Raw genomic sequence first — 17,658 nt, 5'->3', positions numbered from 1 at the left:
GAATTGACCATGCTAAATTGCCCGTAGTGTTAGGTAAGGGGTAAATGTAGGGTATGGGTGGGTTGCGCTTCGGCGGGGCGGTGTGGACTTGTTGGGCCGAAGGGCCTGTTTCCGCACTGTAAGTAATCTAATCTAAACTAACGACTTCTGCTGCAAACACAAACAGCAATGGAGAAACAAAAATAAATCACCATGCTATATGTGCATATATAAAATATATATATATATATATATATAAAACTCAGTCACAAGCACAAACACAAGTTGGAGGAAGATCACAATCTCCAAAAGGAAGGTTAACATCACACTTCTGATATAGTCAGGCTGTACCTTTTCAGAATAGACTGGTTGAGGCTTGGGTGGAGGTGCAGCAGGCACCTGAGGGGCGATAGGCACAGCAGGCACCTGAGGGGCGATAGGCACAGCAGGCACCTGAGGGGCGATAGGCACAGCAGGCACCTGAGGGGCGATAGGCACAGCAGGCACCTGAGGGGCGATAGGCACCATCACAACCACTGGAGCAGCAATCTGAGGCAATGGCGATGGCGGAGAGCACTGTGCGACAGCAGGCGTTTCTTGGGCTGAAGTTTGGTTCTCTAGTGGTACAGCTACAAAAAGTAACAAAAATTACAAACAACAAATATTACAAACAATAGAAATTTACATTCAAAACAACTGAAAATGTTCACTCACTTCAGCAAATACTCCAGCTGTGTGAAAACTTGGTGTAAAAACAGAAAATACATTCAAAAGCAGCAACTGAAAGTGTTAAAATTCAGGTTTGTCAAACTTTTACCTTGAAAACATTGTGTTTCTCTCTTTACAGATGTTGCGTGCTGAGTATTTCCAGCATATTCTTAACTTTTTAAAAAAATCTTTTTTGGCAAATTAGAGCTAAGGGGATGGAAGCTGGGGCAATTGCACAACGAGTGACCCTGTTGACTTCACTTGCGAGAAATGTACCTCCTCACAGACCACAGTTTAGGGAACTGGAGCTGCAGCTGGATGAACTTCAGATCATTCGGGAGGATGAGGGGATGATAGACAGGAGTTAGAGGGAGGTAGTCACACCTAAGTTAGAGGATAAAAGGTAGCTGGGTGACTGTCAGGAGAGCAAGGGTGAGAGACAACACCTACCAGGGGAAAGCCACAGCGGCCAGGTCTCTGACACAGAATGTGCCTCTGTGGCTTAAAAGGGAAAGGGAGAGACTGGGAGAGCAATAGCAATAAGAGAGTCGATGGTTAGAGGAACAAACAAACAAAAGATACTGTGGTCGCAAGTGAGAGTCCCAGATGGTACCTTGCTTCCCAGGTGTCAGGATCAGGGATGTCTCAGATCAAGTCTACAGGATTCTTAAGGGGGAGGGTGAGCAGCCAAAAGTTGTGGTACATATAGGTACCAATGACATAGCTAGGAAAGGGTTAAAATAACACCACCAGGTTAAAGTCCCAACAGGTTTATCACCAAGGTCCCCCATGGTAGGCTCATTTAGAAAATAAAGAGGTATGGGATACAGGAAAATTTGGCTAACTGGATACAAGATATCATTGACCAGAAACACAATTGAATTCTCAACGCAAATACTAAAGCTATAAGAACAGGGCAGAGGCTAGGAATTGCATGGGGAGTAACTCACTTAGAGTTCCCAGTGTCTGTCCACTATCCATAAGGTACAGGTCCAGACTATGATGGAATGCTCTCTTGTTACATGGATAAGTGTGTCTCCAACATCACAAGAAGCTCAATATCAATCAAGAACAAGCAGTCTCCTTGATTTCCATTTTATTCACCACCTCCAACATTCACTCCAGCACTGACGGTCAGTAGCAGCTGTGTGTATACAGGTGCACTGGAGTCATTCACCAAGTCTCCTCTAGCAACCTTTTCAAAACTGCAAACTCTAACACTCAGAAGGGCAAGGGCAACCAATGCAATATGAACACCACTAACTCCAAGGTGCACACCATCCTGACTTGAAACTATATCATTCCTTCGCTCTCACTAGGTCAAAATCCCACAACTCACTTAGCAGCATTGTAATTGTACCTACACCCAAGGACAGCAGCGGTCCAAGACAACCGCCTCAACAGCACCTTCTCCAGGGCACTTCGGATGGTGAATCAGATGCTGGTCGCGTCAGCATTGCCCACATCTCTTGAACAAAACTATAATTATGAAGTATATCAAAGTTTCTTTGTAGTTCAACACGTCCCAGCTTTTCAACATTTAAGAAAAGCTTTGCATTTCTGTTTTTCCTACCGAGAGGATAACCTCATAACTTCTCAATATTGTATTCCATTTATTAAACTTTATTATACCCAGTCATTTAGACTCTCTAAATCTTTTCGATGTAGGTTTGCTCGCTGAGCTGAAAGGTTCATTTCCAGAAGTTTCATTACCTTACTAGCTAACATCTTCAGTGGACTTCTGGCGAAATAATGCTGAAACTTCCTGCTTTCTATTTATATGTTTGGGTTGGTGATGTCATTTCCTTTGGTGACGTTATTTCCTGTAGTGAAGTCACTTCTGGTTCCTTTTTTCAGGGGGTAGTAGATGGGGTCTAACTCGATGTGTTTGTTGATAAGAGTTCTGGTTGGAATGCCATGCTTCTAGGAATTTTCGTGTATGTCTTTGTTTGGCTTGTCCTAGGATGGATGTATTGTCCTAGTCAAAGTGGTGTCCTTCCTCATCCGTATGTGAGGATACTAGTGAGAGAGGGTCATGTCATTTTGTGGCCAGTTGGTGTTCATGTATTCTGGTGGCTAGTTTTCTGCCTGCTTGTCCCATGTATTGTTTGTTACAGTCCTTGCACGGTATTTTGTAAATGACGTTAGTTTTGCTCAATGAAAGACCCTATACAGACAATGAGTAAAACTGGGTGCTCCAGTTTCCTCCCATAATCCAAAGATGTGCAGGTTAGGTAAACTGGCCATGTTAAATTATCCATAGTCTTAGGGATGTGTAGGTTAGGTGCGTTAGTCAGGGGTAAATGTAGAGTGATAGGGTAGGGGGATGGGTCTGGGTGGGTTACTCTTTGGATGGTTGGTGTAGACTTGTTGGGCCAAATTGTCTGTTTCCACACTGTAGGGATTCTAATTCGATAATTATATTAAACTAAGTATTCTTCAAATGTTAGTCATTGCCATGTCTATCATCATACCTTCTTAGTTTCCCAATCCACCATTGTCAATTTACCCCAATACCATCAATTTCCTTTGTTTAGATCATCTTAGTTGCTAATTGAACTGCACCACATTCAAACCTAATATAAAATTTTATCATACTATGGTCACCCTTACCTAAAGTGTCTTTTACAAGATTTTTTTTGATCACTTCATTCTTGGGACATGGACATTGCTGGCTGGTCAGCATTTACTGCCCATCCCTACTTGCCCTTGAGAAAGCGAGCTGCTTTCTTGAATGGCTACAGTCATACTCACAACGCCCTTAGGGAGGAAATTGCAGAATTATTAATTAGCTATTTTATATTGAATTTTATGTAGCATTCTAGTGATGCACAGGCCAGATGCATCATTTTAGATTAGATTAGATTCCCTCCAGTGCGGAAACAGATCCTTCAGCCCAACAAGTCCACAATGACCCTTCGAAGAGTAACCCACCCAGACTCATGCACCTATCACTATGGGCAATTTAGCATGGCCAAATCACCTGACCAGCACATCTTTGGAGTGTGGGAGGAAACTGGAATACCTGGAGGAAACCCAGGCAGACACGGGGAGAATGTGCAAACTACACACAGACAGTTGCCAGAGGCTGGAATCGAACCCGGGTCCATGGCACTGCGAGGCAGCAGTGCTAACCACTGAGCCACCGTGCTACCCCATTTTATATCAGATTTTACAAAGCAATAAAAGCTTACCTAAAATCACATTAGGTTAGAGACAGAAAAAAATAAAAGGTGACTTCTAAAGAGGGTGCTTTGTAAATAAAACTTAATGTACATTTGAAGAATGTGAGAAACCACACTAGCAGCTTGTGTAAAGCCACTCCTTGTTCATTTAAAGCTCCGTATACAAGTTAACTCTACCTGAGTAAAAAGACACTTACAACCTAGTGATTCCAGTTGAGAACAAAGCAATACTCGTGACTTAGTATGTTAGATCAAAATAATGATGTTTCAATGGCTAGATGATGGAATGGATTATTCAGTAGTCTTTCACCTCAGTTCTGGGATACAGATACAGGACAGATGGATGAAGTGCTTCCTTGATGGCAGGATAAAAGATATAATGTATAAAATACCCCACAGATATAGTGGGTAACATCTGAGTGTGAAGCTGAGGGACATCATTTGGTCAGTACAGAAAGAGCTTCGCTCTGCACTGAGGATCGGCACAAGGCATTGCATTCTACTGCTTGTTAAAGATAAAACTTGCATTTCAAAATATCATAAGAACATGATGTTCACTGTACAGAATTAATCAAGAGAATCTCCTTACACGATGTAATAAGTGGAGTTTCAACTTTTTTTGCTGCTTCTTGACCACCTAAAAGTGAAAACAAAATTGACATAATATTGCTTAATCTTATATCTCCTGTCAAAAAAAAAACAAGGACTTTCAACAGCTTAAATTGTTTTTCTTTCTCACTGCAGCATTGGGTTCAGCTCAGGTTGACAAAATGAAAAACTCCTGTCTTTTGTCTGCTAGAATCTTACAGATGTGAACAGACAAACCATCTTGAACAAGGAGAAAGAGAAATGGAGCTCCCAATTTGCACTGTGCATAAGTTCTCAAACAGCATTAAAAGACATTTATTTTTAGTCATGTCGGTCAAGAAATATCAATCGTATTACTGAGAATAACAGCCCTGGTTCTTCCTTAAATTATGCGTTGTGGGATCTTTCACAAGGCAAATGGGATCTCACTTACAATCCAACTTGAAGGATTGTGGTCAAGGCATGCAAAATAGAAAAATGTGTCGGTACATTCTCGGACACTGGTCTACAGACATATTGCATGAATTTTGTACATTAGTTTATAATCTGCAGATAAGCAGTGCTGCAGCTGACAGAATGCTTGAGAGCAGGTCCTATGCTAAAACAAATCTCAAGAAGGTCAAAATCAACCAGCAAGAATTTGAGCATTTTAATCCTACTTTTCCACTGCTCCTTTCAAATTTTTGGTCTGAATTTTGCTTGAATTTGAGAATGCTATACTCGAAAAACACGGTCAAGAACAGTTAACTGTTCAGTTTTGAGTCCTACCATCTTCATGCAAAAACTTTACCTTGATCAAAGGAAATTAATCTGAAAAACCAAAATGAATTAATATGATAATTTACCTTCTTCACTCACGATTGGTTTCTGGCCAGCAATATTTGACTCACGGCTCTCCCCAATATATCGCCCTTGACTGTCAAAGCTCAAAATAGGGGCGTGTGGTGTAAATAGGGGTAGAGGTCCTCCATTCACGACCTCCCCAATCAGAGTAGTCCGTTTCTGATCAATAAACAGGGACTTCTTGGGCAACAATGGATAATCTGGATCAGATAACGCTGATCGGTTCAACTCAACACATCTGCAACACATTTAATGTCATAGCAATTTAATTTTTTTTTAATAAGTTAGTTCAACTTCACCCAATGATAAACCATTACCGTACAACATGGTTTAGGCATGAAGAAACAAATTAAGGTGGGGTAAAAATGATGAATTTAGTTGGATAACTGCATGGTAGATACTGTATAACATGTATGTACAAAGGAACTTGCATGTCCTTGTACACCAGCCACTAAAAGCAAGCGTGTAGATGCAGTTAGGAAAACAAATGAAACTTTGGTGTTCACTGCAAGAGGATTTCAGTAAAGGAGCAAGGAAAACTTGCTGCAGCTGTCCTGGACTTAGCTGGACCACATCAGCTGTAGCGTTTGCAGTTTTGATCTCTGTACTGGAGGAAAAATACATTTGCCAGACAGGGAGTGCCGCAAATGTTCACCTGACTGATTCTTGTGATGGCAGATTTGCCATTGACAATCAGAGAATCCCTACAGTGTGGAACAGGTCCTATGGCCCAACAAGTCCACACAAACCCTTCAAAGAGTAACCCACCCAGACCCATTCCCCTATCCCAATTATGCTACATTAGTCAGGACTAATGCTCCTAACCTGAACACTATGGGCAATTTAGCATGGCCAATTCACCTGACCTGCACATCTTTAGATTGTGGGAGGAAACCGGAGCACCTGGAGGAAACCACACAGACACAGGTAGAATGTGCAAACTCCACACAGACAGTCACCAAAGGCTGGAATCGGACCTGGGTCCCTGGTGCTGTGAGGCAGCAGTGCAACCACTGAGCCACCCTGCCACCCATTGAGAGAATGGAATCGCCTGGGTTTGTACTCACTGGAGTTTGGAACAACAAGGGGCAATCTCATTGAAACATTCTAATAGTCAAAGTTAGACAGACTAGATTCAGGGATCTTGCATGGATGTAGTTGGGAGGAAGAGGGAGAAGAAGGGGTCACAGCCTAAGGATATGCAGTAGGCCATTTGAAAACTGAAATGAGATATTTCTACCTTCTACCACAGAGGCTAAGTCACTGAATATAATTAAGAAAGAATTGGATAAATTTGTAGAGGTTAAAAGTGTCAAGGATTATGATGAAAGCACACTGAAATAGAGAATTAGCCATCATGATTTTGAATGGCACAGCAGGCTTGATGGGCTAAATATCATACTCATGCTATTATTTTATATGTTTCTAAATGGTTAAGAATGGCATGAGGGGATATCTATTGAAAAAATACTGATGAAGTCGTAAATCAGCAGTGGGAAACACTTGAAATGATGTTCAATAGGTGAGGAGATATAAACCCACTAAAAAGAATTACTGGCAATCAGTCGCGATGCGACATGGATAGAAAAGGGATAAATAGACAAAGATGATGATAACAAAATGAAATACAAAAAGAAAAGGAAAGACAAAGAGAAACATCTAAATTGAACGATGATGTAATATAAAAAGGAATAGTGAAAGAACTCTTCAGGAACAATTAACATAAGGAAAATTAGGATATTTCACCAAGGAATACACACAAGTTTTCATGCATTTAAAAGTATAAAAAGGGAATGTTACAAGACTGAAAAATGGCTGTGATTCTTGTATCCAAAAACAGAGCTAGATCAAGCTCAACAATCTTCAAGCCAAACAGCTTAATAATGGCAATAGAAAAATAAGGATTCCTAGCATACAGTGAAATCGTAAAGAACAAAATTCATGTAGCATGAAACTCTAGCTGTGGGAAAGTTTTCAGCCACTCTCACTAGCAGAATAGGTAATCGAATAGAAAGATAAGCCATAAACCAAATCTCCAGACAGGTGACTCCACAGAAGGTAAACTCCTGCACACTTGTCGTGTGATTGTGCCAAACTAATTGGAGCAGTTTGACCATGCTATAGCACAAATTCACACACCATACATCATTCCACATTTCCTTGCAAACGTTGCTCAAATGCCTCAAGAATTGTTCGCCTGCAAAAAAGTTAAAATTGCTGTCAATTGGAGACAAAGCAAATTGGACAACTATAGCAAGTTGGCAACCACATTCAAAACAAAAAGTGGACATTGCAGGCAAACAGGAGATTCCATTTCATGTTTGTCAGCTTTCTGAAGCAAAAGGCAAAGATCTGGGAACAGTTCGACAAGCAGGCTTTCTCTGCAGAGGAAGAGGATGATGATTATGTCATTTGTTAACATAGTGAGAAAGGGATATGCATTCAAAGGTTCCCTTATTGTCACATGACTATGATCTGAAGTAGGTTTTTAAAAAAAACTGTAAAGGGGGAGTCAAGTCGGGGCATTTCGTAAAAACAATTTGAGAAGAATAGGTAGACAAAACAAATTTAAGTGTTCTAAATTTTTGTTAATGGCCAGGCAATAACCATTAGATTAATGCATTTAAAATGTTAGAACAAAAAATTCTGATTATCTTCAAAAACCGACAATTCAGACATACTTGTCTCAACTTCTCAGATTTGTTCCATTTAAATTTTGGGAATACAGATGTTTTGAAGGACATCTCTCAGCACTTTCACTGCACTGATGGATGAGTTCCAAATCAGAACACAACAACATATTCATATTCAAAACGAGATTCAAATTTCAATTGAAAGGAATAAATGGCCTAAATATGAACATTGTCCGTAGGGCTTCATTCAATGCCCAGTGAAAGAGCTTGGGCAACCCTCCACTGCAAATTTAACAGACAGGATGGTATCATTGAAGTATTTCAAAGCAAAACGAATATTGTTAATGGCGTAAAAATAGACAAAGGACACAAAGTGAGAAAGAAAAGAAGAAAGTAGGGGTAACAGCAAGGTCCTCAAATTTCATATTCAGTCAAGAGGATAATGAATGCAAAGTATAAGGAAAGGGTGCTCCTAACTTTTCTGTCAAGTTTATCTAGAACAATGGAGAATATCAAGGTTAGAAAAGCAAGACAGAGTGGAAAAGATGGGCTTTACGGAAGCAAGAACCATTCTGATGCTCATCTGATCTTAGTTTAACTTGACAGAATGGAGATTAACCTGAGCATTCAGCACGTTAGGGTAAAGGCGGGAAGCAACAAAGCGACAGGTGCTACATCTGGTATAGCTACAAAATAAGCCATGAGAAGAAAGTCAAGTAAGGAGGATGGTTTAAAAACACTTTAAATACCCCAGATCCTTTTAACACTTACCCATCATTTAAACTTAGACCATAATCCTTGGTGAATTCTTCTGCCTCCTCACAATCTTTAAACAGCAATATTCGAACAAGAGTCTCCATTGGAAACATTGTAGATCGCTGAGAACTGACTGTGAATGCAAAAGTCAAAGTCTTCAAAGCCTCACGACGTATCTGAAAGAAACCAATAACAGAAACAATGATTTCATCATAGCCTGCACTTGCCTGAGCCTGAGAGTTCATTAAGTCAGTGTGGGAGAAAGACATATTGGTTTGTCATAAGCCAGCCAACAAGTGAAATCCACTGCATTGGGCATAAATATACTGTCCTCATATTGCAAATCGTCATATCGCACAGAAATAGACACTTCAGTCCATGCTGATCACAATCTCAAACTAAAGCAGTACTACCTACCAGCGCTTGGCCCATATCATATAATCCCTACAGTGTGGAAGCAGACCATTTAGCCCATCAAGTCCACACCAAACCTCCAAAAAGCATTCCATCCAGATCCACCTCCCTAACCTATCCCTACAACCCTGCATTTTCCATGGCTAATTGATCTAGTTTGCACATTTCTAGAAACTATGGGCAATCCACCTAACCTGCACATCTTTGATCTGTGGGAGGAAACCAGAGCACCAGAGGAAACAGACATGGGGAGAATGGGCAAACTCCACACAGATAGTCGCCCAAGGGTGGAATCAAACCCAGTTCCCTGGCACTGTGAGGCAAGAGAACTGGATACAACTCCAGAAGAGGCCTCACCAACATTCTGTACAACCTCAACATGATGCCTCAACACCTATACTCAAAGAACTGAACTTTGAGAGCAGGTATACTAAATGCCTTTCAACCATCCTATCTACATGTGACGCAAACTTCAAAGAACGTACTTGAACCCCTACATCTCTGTTTTGCAACACTATCCAAGACTCTACTTTTAATTGTATAAGTCCTGCACGTGTTTGTTTTACCAAAATGCAATACCTCACATATCCAAATTCAAACTATCTGCCACTCTTGAGCTCATTGACCCAATTGGTCAATATTTCTCTGTAATCTCAGATATCCTTCTTCACTGTCCATATACCACTAGTTTTGGGCAAACTTACTAACCATGCCCCCTATATTCTCCTCTAAATCATTTATAAAAATGATAAACAAAACTAGACCCAGCACCAATCCCTGCAGAACACCACTCGTAATAGGCCTCCACTCCGAGAAACAACCCTCAACCACCACCCTGTCTTCTGCCATTAAATCAATTCTGAGTCCCACGTAATATAACTTGAATAATTAGTCTACCATACAGAACCCTGTCAAAGACTTAAAGTCCAAGTAAACAACGTCTACCACTCTGCCCTCATCAAGCTTCTTGGTTAAGTCTTCAAAAAACTCAATCAAGTTTGTGAAACATTTTTCCATCGCACAAAACTATGTTGACTATCCCTAATTACTATGCTTGTTCAACTGCATATAAATGCTATCTTCCAGAATCACCTTCAACAACTTACCCACCATTGAGGTCAGACTCACTGGTCTATGGTTCCTAGGCCTCTCCCTTGTTAAATGAAGACACAACATTAGCCATTCTCCAGTCATCTGACATCTCACCTTTAGTTGTAGATGCAAGCGCCCCGCAATTTCCTCCCTAATTTCCCACAACATCCTGGGATACACTAGATCGGGTCCTGGATCCATCTCTAAGACCTCCAGCACTTCCTTTTTGTCATATGAACTGTTTTTAACATATCAATATTTAATTTCAGAGTTCTCTATCCTCCATTTCTTTTTCCACAGTAAAAGCCAATGCCCAATATTCATTTTATATCTTTTCCATTTCCCTACAAAGAAAAACAACAATTCAAGGTTGTAGCGTCAGTACAATCAGTTCTGCTATAACATGGTAGTTCCGTTCTCGTGCAATCCTGTGTTATAAGAAAATTGCATAAAAGCAGCACCATTTAAATTAATGGAGCCGGAATCATGTTATAACCAATACACACTTCAAAACTTGGTGCTTTAGAAACTGTCCCCAATTTGTCAATCATGTCACAGCGAATTGCATTAATAAAAACACGTGTAACAGCAGAACGATCTGTATGTAGCGCTGTACATACAAAGTAAATGAATTAAGAGGCAGGATCCAATTTGAAAGTGAACTGAAGCTAAATGAAGTCAGCTTGGGTCATGAAACATCACCTAATGTTACATAAACTAAGATTCGGTGAAGAAAGCAAACAGGATCTTAAAGATCAATTTACTATACCTGAAGACTACTTTGTTTTAAAGATAAAAATCACAACATCAGGTTATAGTCCAACAGATTCATCTGGAGGCACCAGCTTTCGTAGCACTGCTTCATCAAAAGATAGTGCCACTTTTTTTGTAGAATGTACACGAGCCAATCTTACCACTTGAAGATTTACGAAGAGAGAGTCCCAATCAGAGTTACACGAATGGATTGATGTTCGTTTGGATGCATATCAAGGCTGCCGGAAACCTTATTTACTCTCTGTCCTCAGCCAGTAGAAGATGGGGCAAACAGCAGTTTTATATCATTCTGGACTAGAACTTAGATTTCAAAATCTAAATAAATAAGATCATAACTAGCGCACTAGTTGAAAATTCAGAACAGATTCAAGTGTAATGGCATTATTCTGCAGTCAAGTAACTGTGCTAATGTAGCAGTCAAATGGACTTAATGCAGAAGCTGCAGTGGTTACTGTGTGAAGCAGAAAGAAAAGAATACAAACACTAATTGCAGGAAAGGACTTACAGAAAAAGCTTGAAAAGGTTTTGTTAAACTAATAGATGATGCTCCATTTTCCAGATAAATTGTTTATCAAAAGACAACAGAACTTTCACAGAAAGGTAGTCATAGTCATAGAGATGTACAGCATGGAGACAGACCCGTCGGTCCAACTCTTCCATGCCGACCAGATATCCCAACCCAATCTAGTCTCACCTGCCAGCACCCGGCCCATGTCCCTCCAAACCCTTCCTATTCATATACCCATCCAGATGGCTTTTAAATGTTGCAATTGTACCAGCCTCCACCACTTCCTCTGGCAGCTCATTCCATATACGTACCACGCTCTGTGTGAAAAAGTTGCCCCTTAGGCCTCATTCGAGGTTCTCTAATGCATCTGCTGTTTAAGCCACACTATCCCCAATTCATATATTTCAGGAAGGACTGATAATCTATCACTGAGATTGGGATCATCACGATTTACTTCCGGGCTTCCTTTGGTTTGGAATTGGGAAAAACAGTCAAATTTCCTCTCCTGTTTATCACCTAGCTGGGTAGTAGTTCAAGAGCAGGCTCAAACGTGAAACCCTTGTGATTGAACAGTACAGTAACATTTAGTAGGGTATCCACATGAACAAAGTGACAGCAGTGTAGAGACATGCTGATACCTGTGGAGACCAAATATACTTTAACATTTTTAGAAGAGGAAAACACGTGGAGAGAACAAAATTCTAAGGCAGAACAATGATAGTAGAATGGGTAAAATCAGTTGCATCAAATTTTAAAGCAAAAAAAAAAATCCACCAAATCGTGGTCAGCCACAACTAGTAACTTCGCAAAATGATCTACAATTACTTGCTTTCACAATGAAGTGCCGCCACTAAAAAGAGAGACTCGTAAGTGAATACATTTCTCAGCTTGTTGGGCAATTGACCATACCTGTTTGAAGTAACGGTGCAATATGCAAGCATTGAGATAAGAGGCTGATCTAACCAGCTTGAAAAATCGCACAAAGTTGTTGTTGTTAAGAGCAGCAAAGGCCTGGACTGCCAATTTCACCTCTGGGGAGTTCCGGACAACTGCACGCAACTGCTGGACTTCTCTGTAAGAGTACAGAACATGAAAACAGTGAATTACTTATTTTACAACCTGTACACTGAGGTGCCAGAGCTGAATCTAATAGACAGCTACAGTAAATAACAAAAACCTCAAATTCTGACTCTGCCTCTGCTGTAGAAATGCGGACCCCGTGACTGTTACCTTTAATTTTGACTATTTCAATTCAGTCCTGGTCCTGGCTGGCATTCCACCTTGCATACTAAACCTGAGCTTATTCAAGGCTCTGGTACTCTCAGCTTAGCTCACACCACATCTGGTTCATCATCTTTCCAAAGCTCAACGATCCCGTCTGACCTCCTGCATTTTGACTCCTCCAGCCCTATCAGGCTTTTAGATCTCAAAGCTCCTCCAATTATGGCACTTTGCACATCCCTGTGTTCAGTTACTCTACCAGTAGCAGCCATGTCCTCAGCTTCCTCAACCCTACATTCTGAAGTGCCCTCCCTACACCTTCCTAACTCTCTCTCTTGTAAGATGGCCCACAAAATTCACCTCTGTCACCAAACCTTTTGCCCTTTTCTTAGATATTCTTATGTTGCTGCTGAACTTTGATTACTAACACTTTTGTGGTGTTCATTAGGAGGTTTAATAGTATTAAAGTTGCTTTATAAATCCAAACTGTAGTTGCTATTGTTTTAAAAAGCCATTTGGACTTCTTGACCTTGCAGAGTTCAAAGCATTTGAAAATCTTTTATAAAACACAAGTCAGCCCTGAGCTAGATTGTGTTCAGTTTGCAATTCAGGAGGCGGTCAAGGCCCTGGAGACTGCACAAAGCAGATTTATCCGGATGGTACCAAGGGGAGGTCATGTAGATTTATGGAGAAACGAGTCAGGTTTTTTTTTAGCCCCGAGAGCAGAAAAAGATGCAGGGAGATAGCAGGGGCAAAAAGGGGTTTAAACATGTTCCGCTACAGGGCAATAGGGTTATTACATGGTTTTGTCCCAGAGATGTTCTCTCATCTCCCCACATCTGATAAACTATCATTTGCCCAATATTACCCATATTAGGATCAAGTCAGATCACAGAGTAAAAGCTGACTAGTGTTTTAACTTTGTTGGTTGGTTACTGACCATCGTGGTCAATCGTTGTAAATGTTCTCAGGAGGTTGCCAATGTATGTCTTAACAAATCAATGCAAGTTTATTCCACAAAATAAAAGAAATAAAACAAATACAGCAATTTAGAAAGTTCTTGCATAAAGAGTATAAACAAGATTTGGCCCTTTTCCCAGTGATAACCTTTCACAGGCACTGTACCTTAGAAACAGTATTCCTAACTTCACTTTAAGTCCATGGGAATTAAAGGGGAATTAAAGATATCTCTCCGTGAGTTCCTCACTAGTGTGACCTGCGTCCAATGACCTTCCGTCTATCATAAGGTTAGATGTGGGGATGTTCACTTATGATTGCAGCATGTTCAGCACCATATGTGACCGCTCAAATACTGAAAAGGTCGATATCCTATTGCAGCAAGACCTGGGCAATATCCAGGTTTGAGGGGGTTACCGTTGACCAGAAACTGAACTAGACTATCCGTATGAAGATAGCGTCTACAAGAGCAGGTCAGAGTGTAGGCATCCTGCAGCGATTAACTAGCCACTTCATCCTCAAGTCTATTGTCTATCTAGGAACAAGTCAAGTGTGTGATGGGATGCTCTCCACTTACCTGGATGAGTGCAGCTCCAACAACATCCAAGAACCCAGGACAGTAGCAGAGGTGTGTACCACCTTCAAGATGCACTGCAGTAATTAATGTTCCTACAACAGCATCTTCTAAACCCATGGCTGGTGCAATAAATAAGGATCTCTGGAAACTCAAACGTTCAGCAATGGACCTATTACTCACCGGAGAATATCTCCCTCATTGAGATTGAGTAGCACGTGGTAGCCTCGAAACTCTGCCTCATTCTCACAGTAGGTATCCTTAGTTGCCAAGTCCTGGTACATTTCTTTTAGACTTTGCAAGCACTTAGTCAGATTTTCATCATTTATTTTGGCATCATAGGAGAACATTGGCTCCTCACAAAGGTGATGACTGCAGTGGATGTGGAACCGTGTACATTTCTCAATAAGTGCCACTGTCAGCTGATTACAGAGATGCTGCTGAGTAATATCCTGACAAAAGGGAAACAAAGCACATCAGACAAGTATAGTTACTGCTTTGTAATTTGCATTACCTCTGGCACATGGTATTTTATGGTATGAGCGTGAAAGTACTACTGAATCAAGAATATGTTGCACAGTACTGAGATTCAGTGCTGATAGATCCAGGTCTGTCATTATAAAAGGACAATAACATGACATAAACAGGAAGTTTCATGACATACAAAAGCAGTTATGCATTGTACAAGCTGCAATATTTTGGAAGAAAAATTAAATTAAGGCAGATATACAAGTTCCCTTGGCACCAAAGAGAAACAGAAGGCCTCGCCAATTTATTCCTTAAACCAACATCAATCACCAAAAACCAAAATAATTGATGAGGGCAGAGTGGTCGATGTTGTTTACTTAGACTTCAGTCAAGCCTGTGACAAGGTTCCGCATGGTAGACCAATTCGTTAAAGTTAGATCACATGGGATTCAAGGAGAGCTTGTGAATTGGATACAAAATTGTCTTAACAGCAGGAGGCCGAGTGGTAGGGGGGGGATTTTTTTCAGACTGGAGCCCTGTGACTAGCAGTGTTCCGCAGGTATCTATGCTGGGTCCCCTGTTGTTTACCATTGCTATAAACAATTTGGATGAGAATTTAGGAGGAATAGTTAGTACATTTGTGGACCCCAAAATTGGTGATATAGTCAACATGAAACAGGTTATCTCAGATTACAAAGGGATCTTGATCAATTAGGCCATTGGGCTGAGTGGCGGCAGGTGGAGTTTACTTTGTGAGTATTTCACCTGGTACCAGTTCCCAAAAATAAACTGCTTCTGGGCTCTTATAGCACAATGGTACTGTCCCTACTTCTGAGCCACCTCACCTCAGGTAAAAACAAGGACTGCAGATGTTGGAAACCAGATTCTAGATTAGAGTGGTGCTGGAAAAGCACAGCAGGTCAGGCAGCATCCGAGGAGCAAGAAAATCGACGTTTCGGGCAAAAGCCCTTCAGCCGAAGGGTGAAGTAGTATGAGGAGGAACATACTACAGCGAGACTTCGGAGAACTAGGAAGAAGGCTGAAAAGCAGGACGTCCAAGGTGGTTATCTCCGGTTTGCTTCCAGTTCCTCGGGCTAGTGTGGCCAGAAACAGGGAGATAATGGACTTGAACGTGTGGTTGGGGAACTGGTGCAGGAAGCAAGGATTTAAGTTCTTGGATCACTGGGGTATATTTTGTGGTAAGCATAAATTCTACGAGAGAGACGGCTTGCACCTTAATAGGTTAGGGACCAGCATTCTGGCAGGCAGGTTTTCTACTGCAACACCGCTACATTTAAACTAAGTAGCGGGGGGGAGGGGACAAGCTGGATGTTTAAAAAGGAAATTGAAGGGAAAGTTAGAACAAGAGAAGTCAAGAAAGACAACTGTATCAATGAGGCAGAAAACTCGGAAAGGCATCATGCTGTAAGGTTGAGTGAAATAAGGGTTGATGGGAAGGGTGAGAGCAGTAACAAATTAAAAATACTATACATGAATGCACGAAGCATTAGACATAAGATGGATGAGCTTGAGGCTCTTTTGGAAATTGGCAGATACGATATTGTGGGGATAACTGAGACGTGGCTTCAAGTGGACAGGGCCTGGGAAATGAATATTCAAGGCTACACGTGCTATCGTAAGGACAGACTGACGGGCAGAGGGGGTGGGGTGGCCTTGTTGGTAAGGGACAATATTCAGTCCCTTGCGTGGGGGGACCTAGAGTCAGGGGATGTAGAGTCAGTGTGGATAGAGTTTCGAAATACTAAGGGTAAAAAGACCCTCTTGGGAGTCATCTACAGGCCCCCAAACAGTAGTCTGGATGTCGGACGTAAGTTAAATCAGGAGCTGAAATTGGCCTGTCGCAAAGATGTCACTACAGTTGTTATGGGGGATTTTAACATGCAGGTAGACTGGGATAATCAGGATGGTATTGGGCTCAAGAAAGAGACTTTGTGGAGTGCCTCAGAGATGGATCCTTAGAGCAGCTGGTGCTGGAGCCGACCAGGGAGAAGGCAATTCTGGATCTGGTATTGCGTAACGAACCAGAATTGGTCAGAGACCTCGAAGTGAAGGAGCCATTGGGAAGTAGTGACCATAATACAATAAGCTTCAATCTGCAATTTGAGAGGGAGAGGGTACAGTCGGAAGTGACAGTACTTCTGTTGAATAAAGGGAACTATGGAGCTATGAGGGAGGAGCTGGCCAAAGTTCAATGGTGCAATACCTTAGCAGGGATGACCGTGGAGGAACAATGGCGGATATTTCTGTGTATAATGCAGAAGTTGCAGGATCAGTTCATTCCTAAAAGGAAGAAAGATCCCAGGAGGAGGCATAGGCGGCCATGGCTGACGAGGGAAGTAAAGAAACATATAAAGTTAAAAAAGAAAAAGTATAACATAGCTAAGATAAGTGGGAAAACTGAGGACTGGGAAGCTTTTAAAGAGCAACAGAGCATTACTAAGAAGGAAAGACGCAGAGGAAAAATGAGATACCAAGGTAAACTGGCCAAGAATATTAAGGAGGATAGTAAAAGCTTTTTTAGGTATGTGCAAGGCAAAAAAATGGTTAGGACAAAAATTGGGCCCTTGAAGACAGAAACAGGGGAATATATTACTAGGAACAAAGAAATGGCAGAGGAATTAAATGGGTACTTCAGATCTGTGTTCACTAGGGAAGACACAAGCAATCTCCCTGAGGTAACAGTGGCTGAAGGACCTGAACTTAAGCGAATTTATATTTGCCAGGATTTGGTGTTGGAGAGACTGTTAGGTCTGAAGGTTGATAAGTCTCCGGGGCCTGATGGTCTGCATCCCAGAGTACTGAAGGAGGTGGCTCGGGAAATCGTGGATGGGGTTGGTGATTATTTTCCAGAGTTCAATAGGTTCGGGGTCGGTTCCTGAGGATTGGAGGGTTGCTAATGTTATACCACTTTTTAAGAAAGTTAGGCGAGGGAAAGCA

The 17,658-nt window shown here is 41.3% G+C and overlaps 1 protein-coding gene across 2 annotated transcripts in view; it reads right to left on the bottom strand.

Moving 5' to 3' along the window:
- Positions 1-17,658, bottom strand: part of mcm3ap (minichromosome maintenance complex component 3 associated protein) — an 83,497-nt gene that overhangs the window by 42,408 nt on the left and 23,431 nt on the right. For both annotated transcript variants that reach the window (XM_043693407.2, XM_087988943.1), the window contains 6 exons: positions 14,416-14,684; positions 12,390-12,552; positions 8,708-8,868; positions 5,306-5,541; positions 4,462-4,509; positions 331-608 (listed from right to left, as the gene is read on the bottom strand). In XM_043693407.2, the coding sequence (XP_043549342.2) occupies positions 331-608; positions 4,462-4,509; positions 5,306-5,541; positions 8,708-8,868; positions 12,390-12,552; positions 14,416-14,684 (1,155 nt within the window). The remainder of the gene's footprint in view (positions 1-330; positions 609-4,461; positions 4,510-5,305; positions 5,542-8,707; positions 8,869-12,389; positions 12,553-14,415; positions 14,685-17,658) is intronic.

The sequence above is a fragment of the Chiloscyllium plagiosum genome, unplaced genomic scaffold (assembly GCF_037043375.1).
Source record: "Chiloscyllium plagiosum isolate Xiang-an unplaced genomic scaffold, Cpla_swu_hap1 HiC_scaffold_7, whole genome shotgun sequence".
Lineage (NCBI taxonomy): Eukaryota > Metazoa > Chordata > Chondrichthyes > Orectolobiformes > Hemiscylliidae > Chiloscyllium > Chiloscyllium plagiosum.
This window is presented reverse-complemented; position numbering and strand designations above follow the sequence as displayed.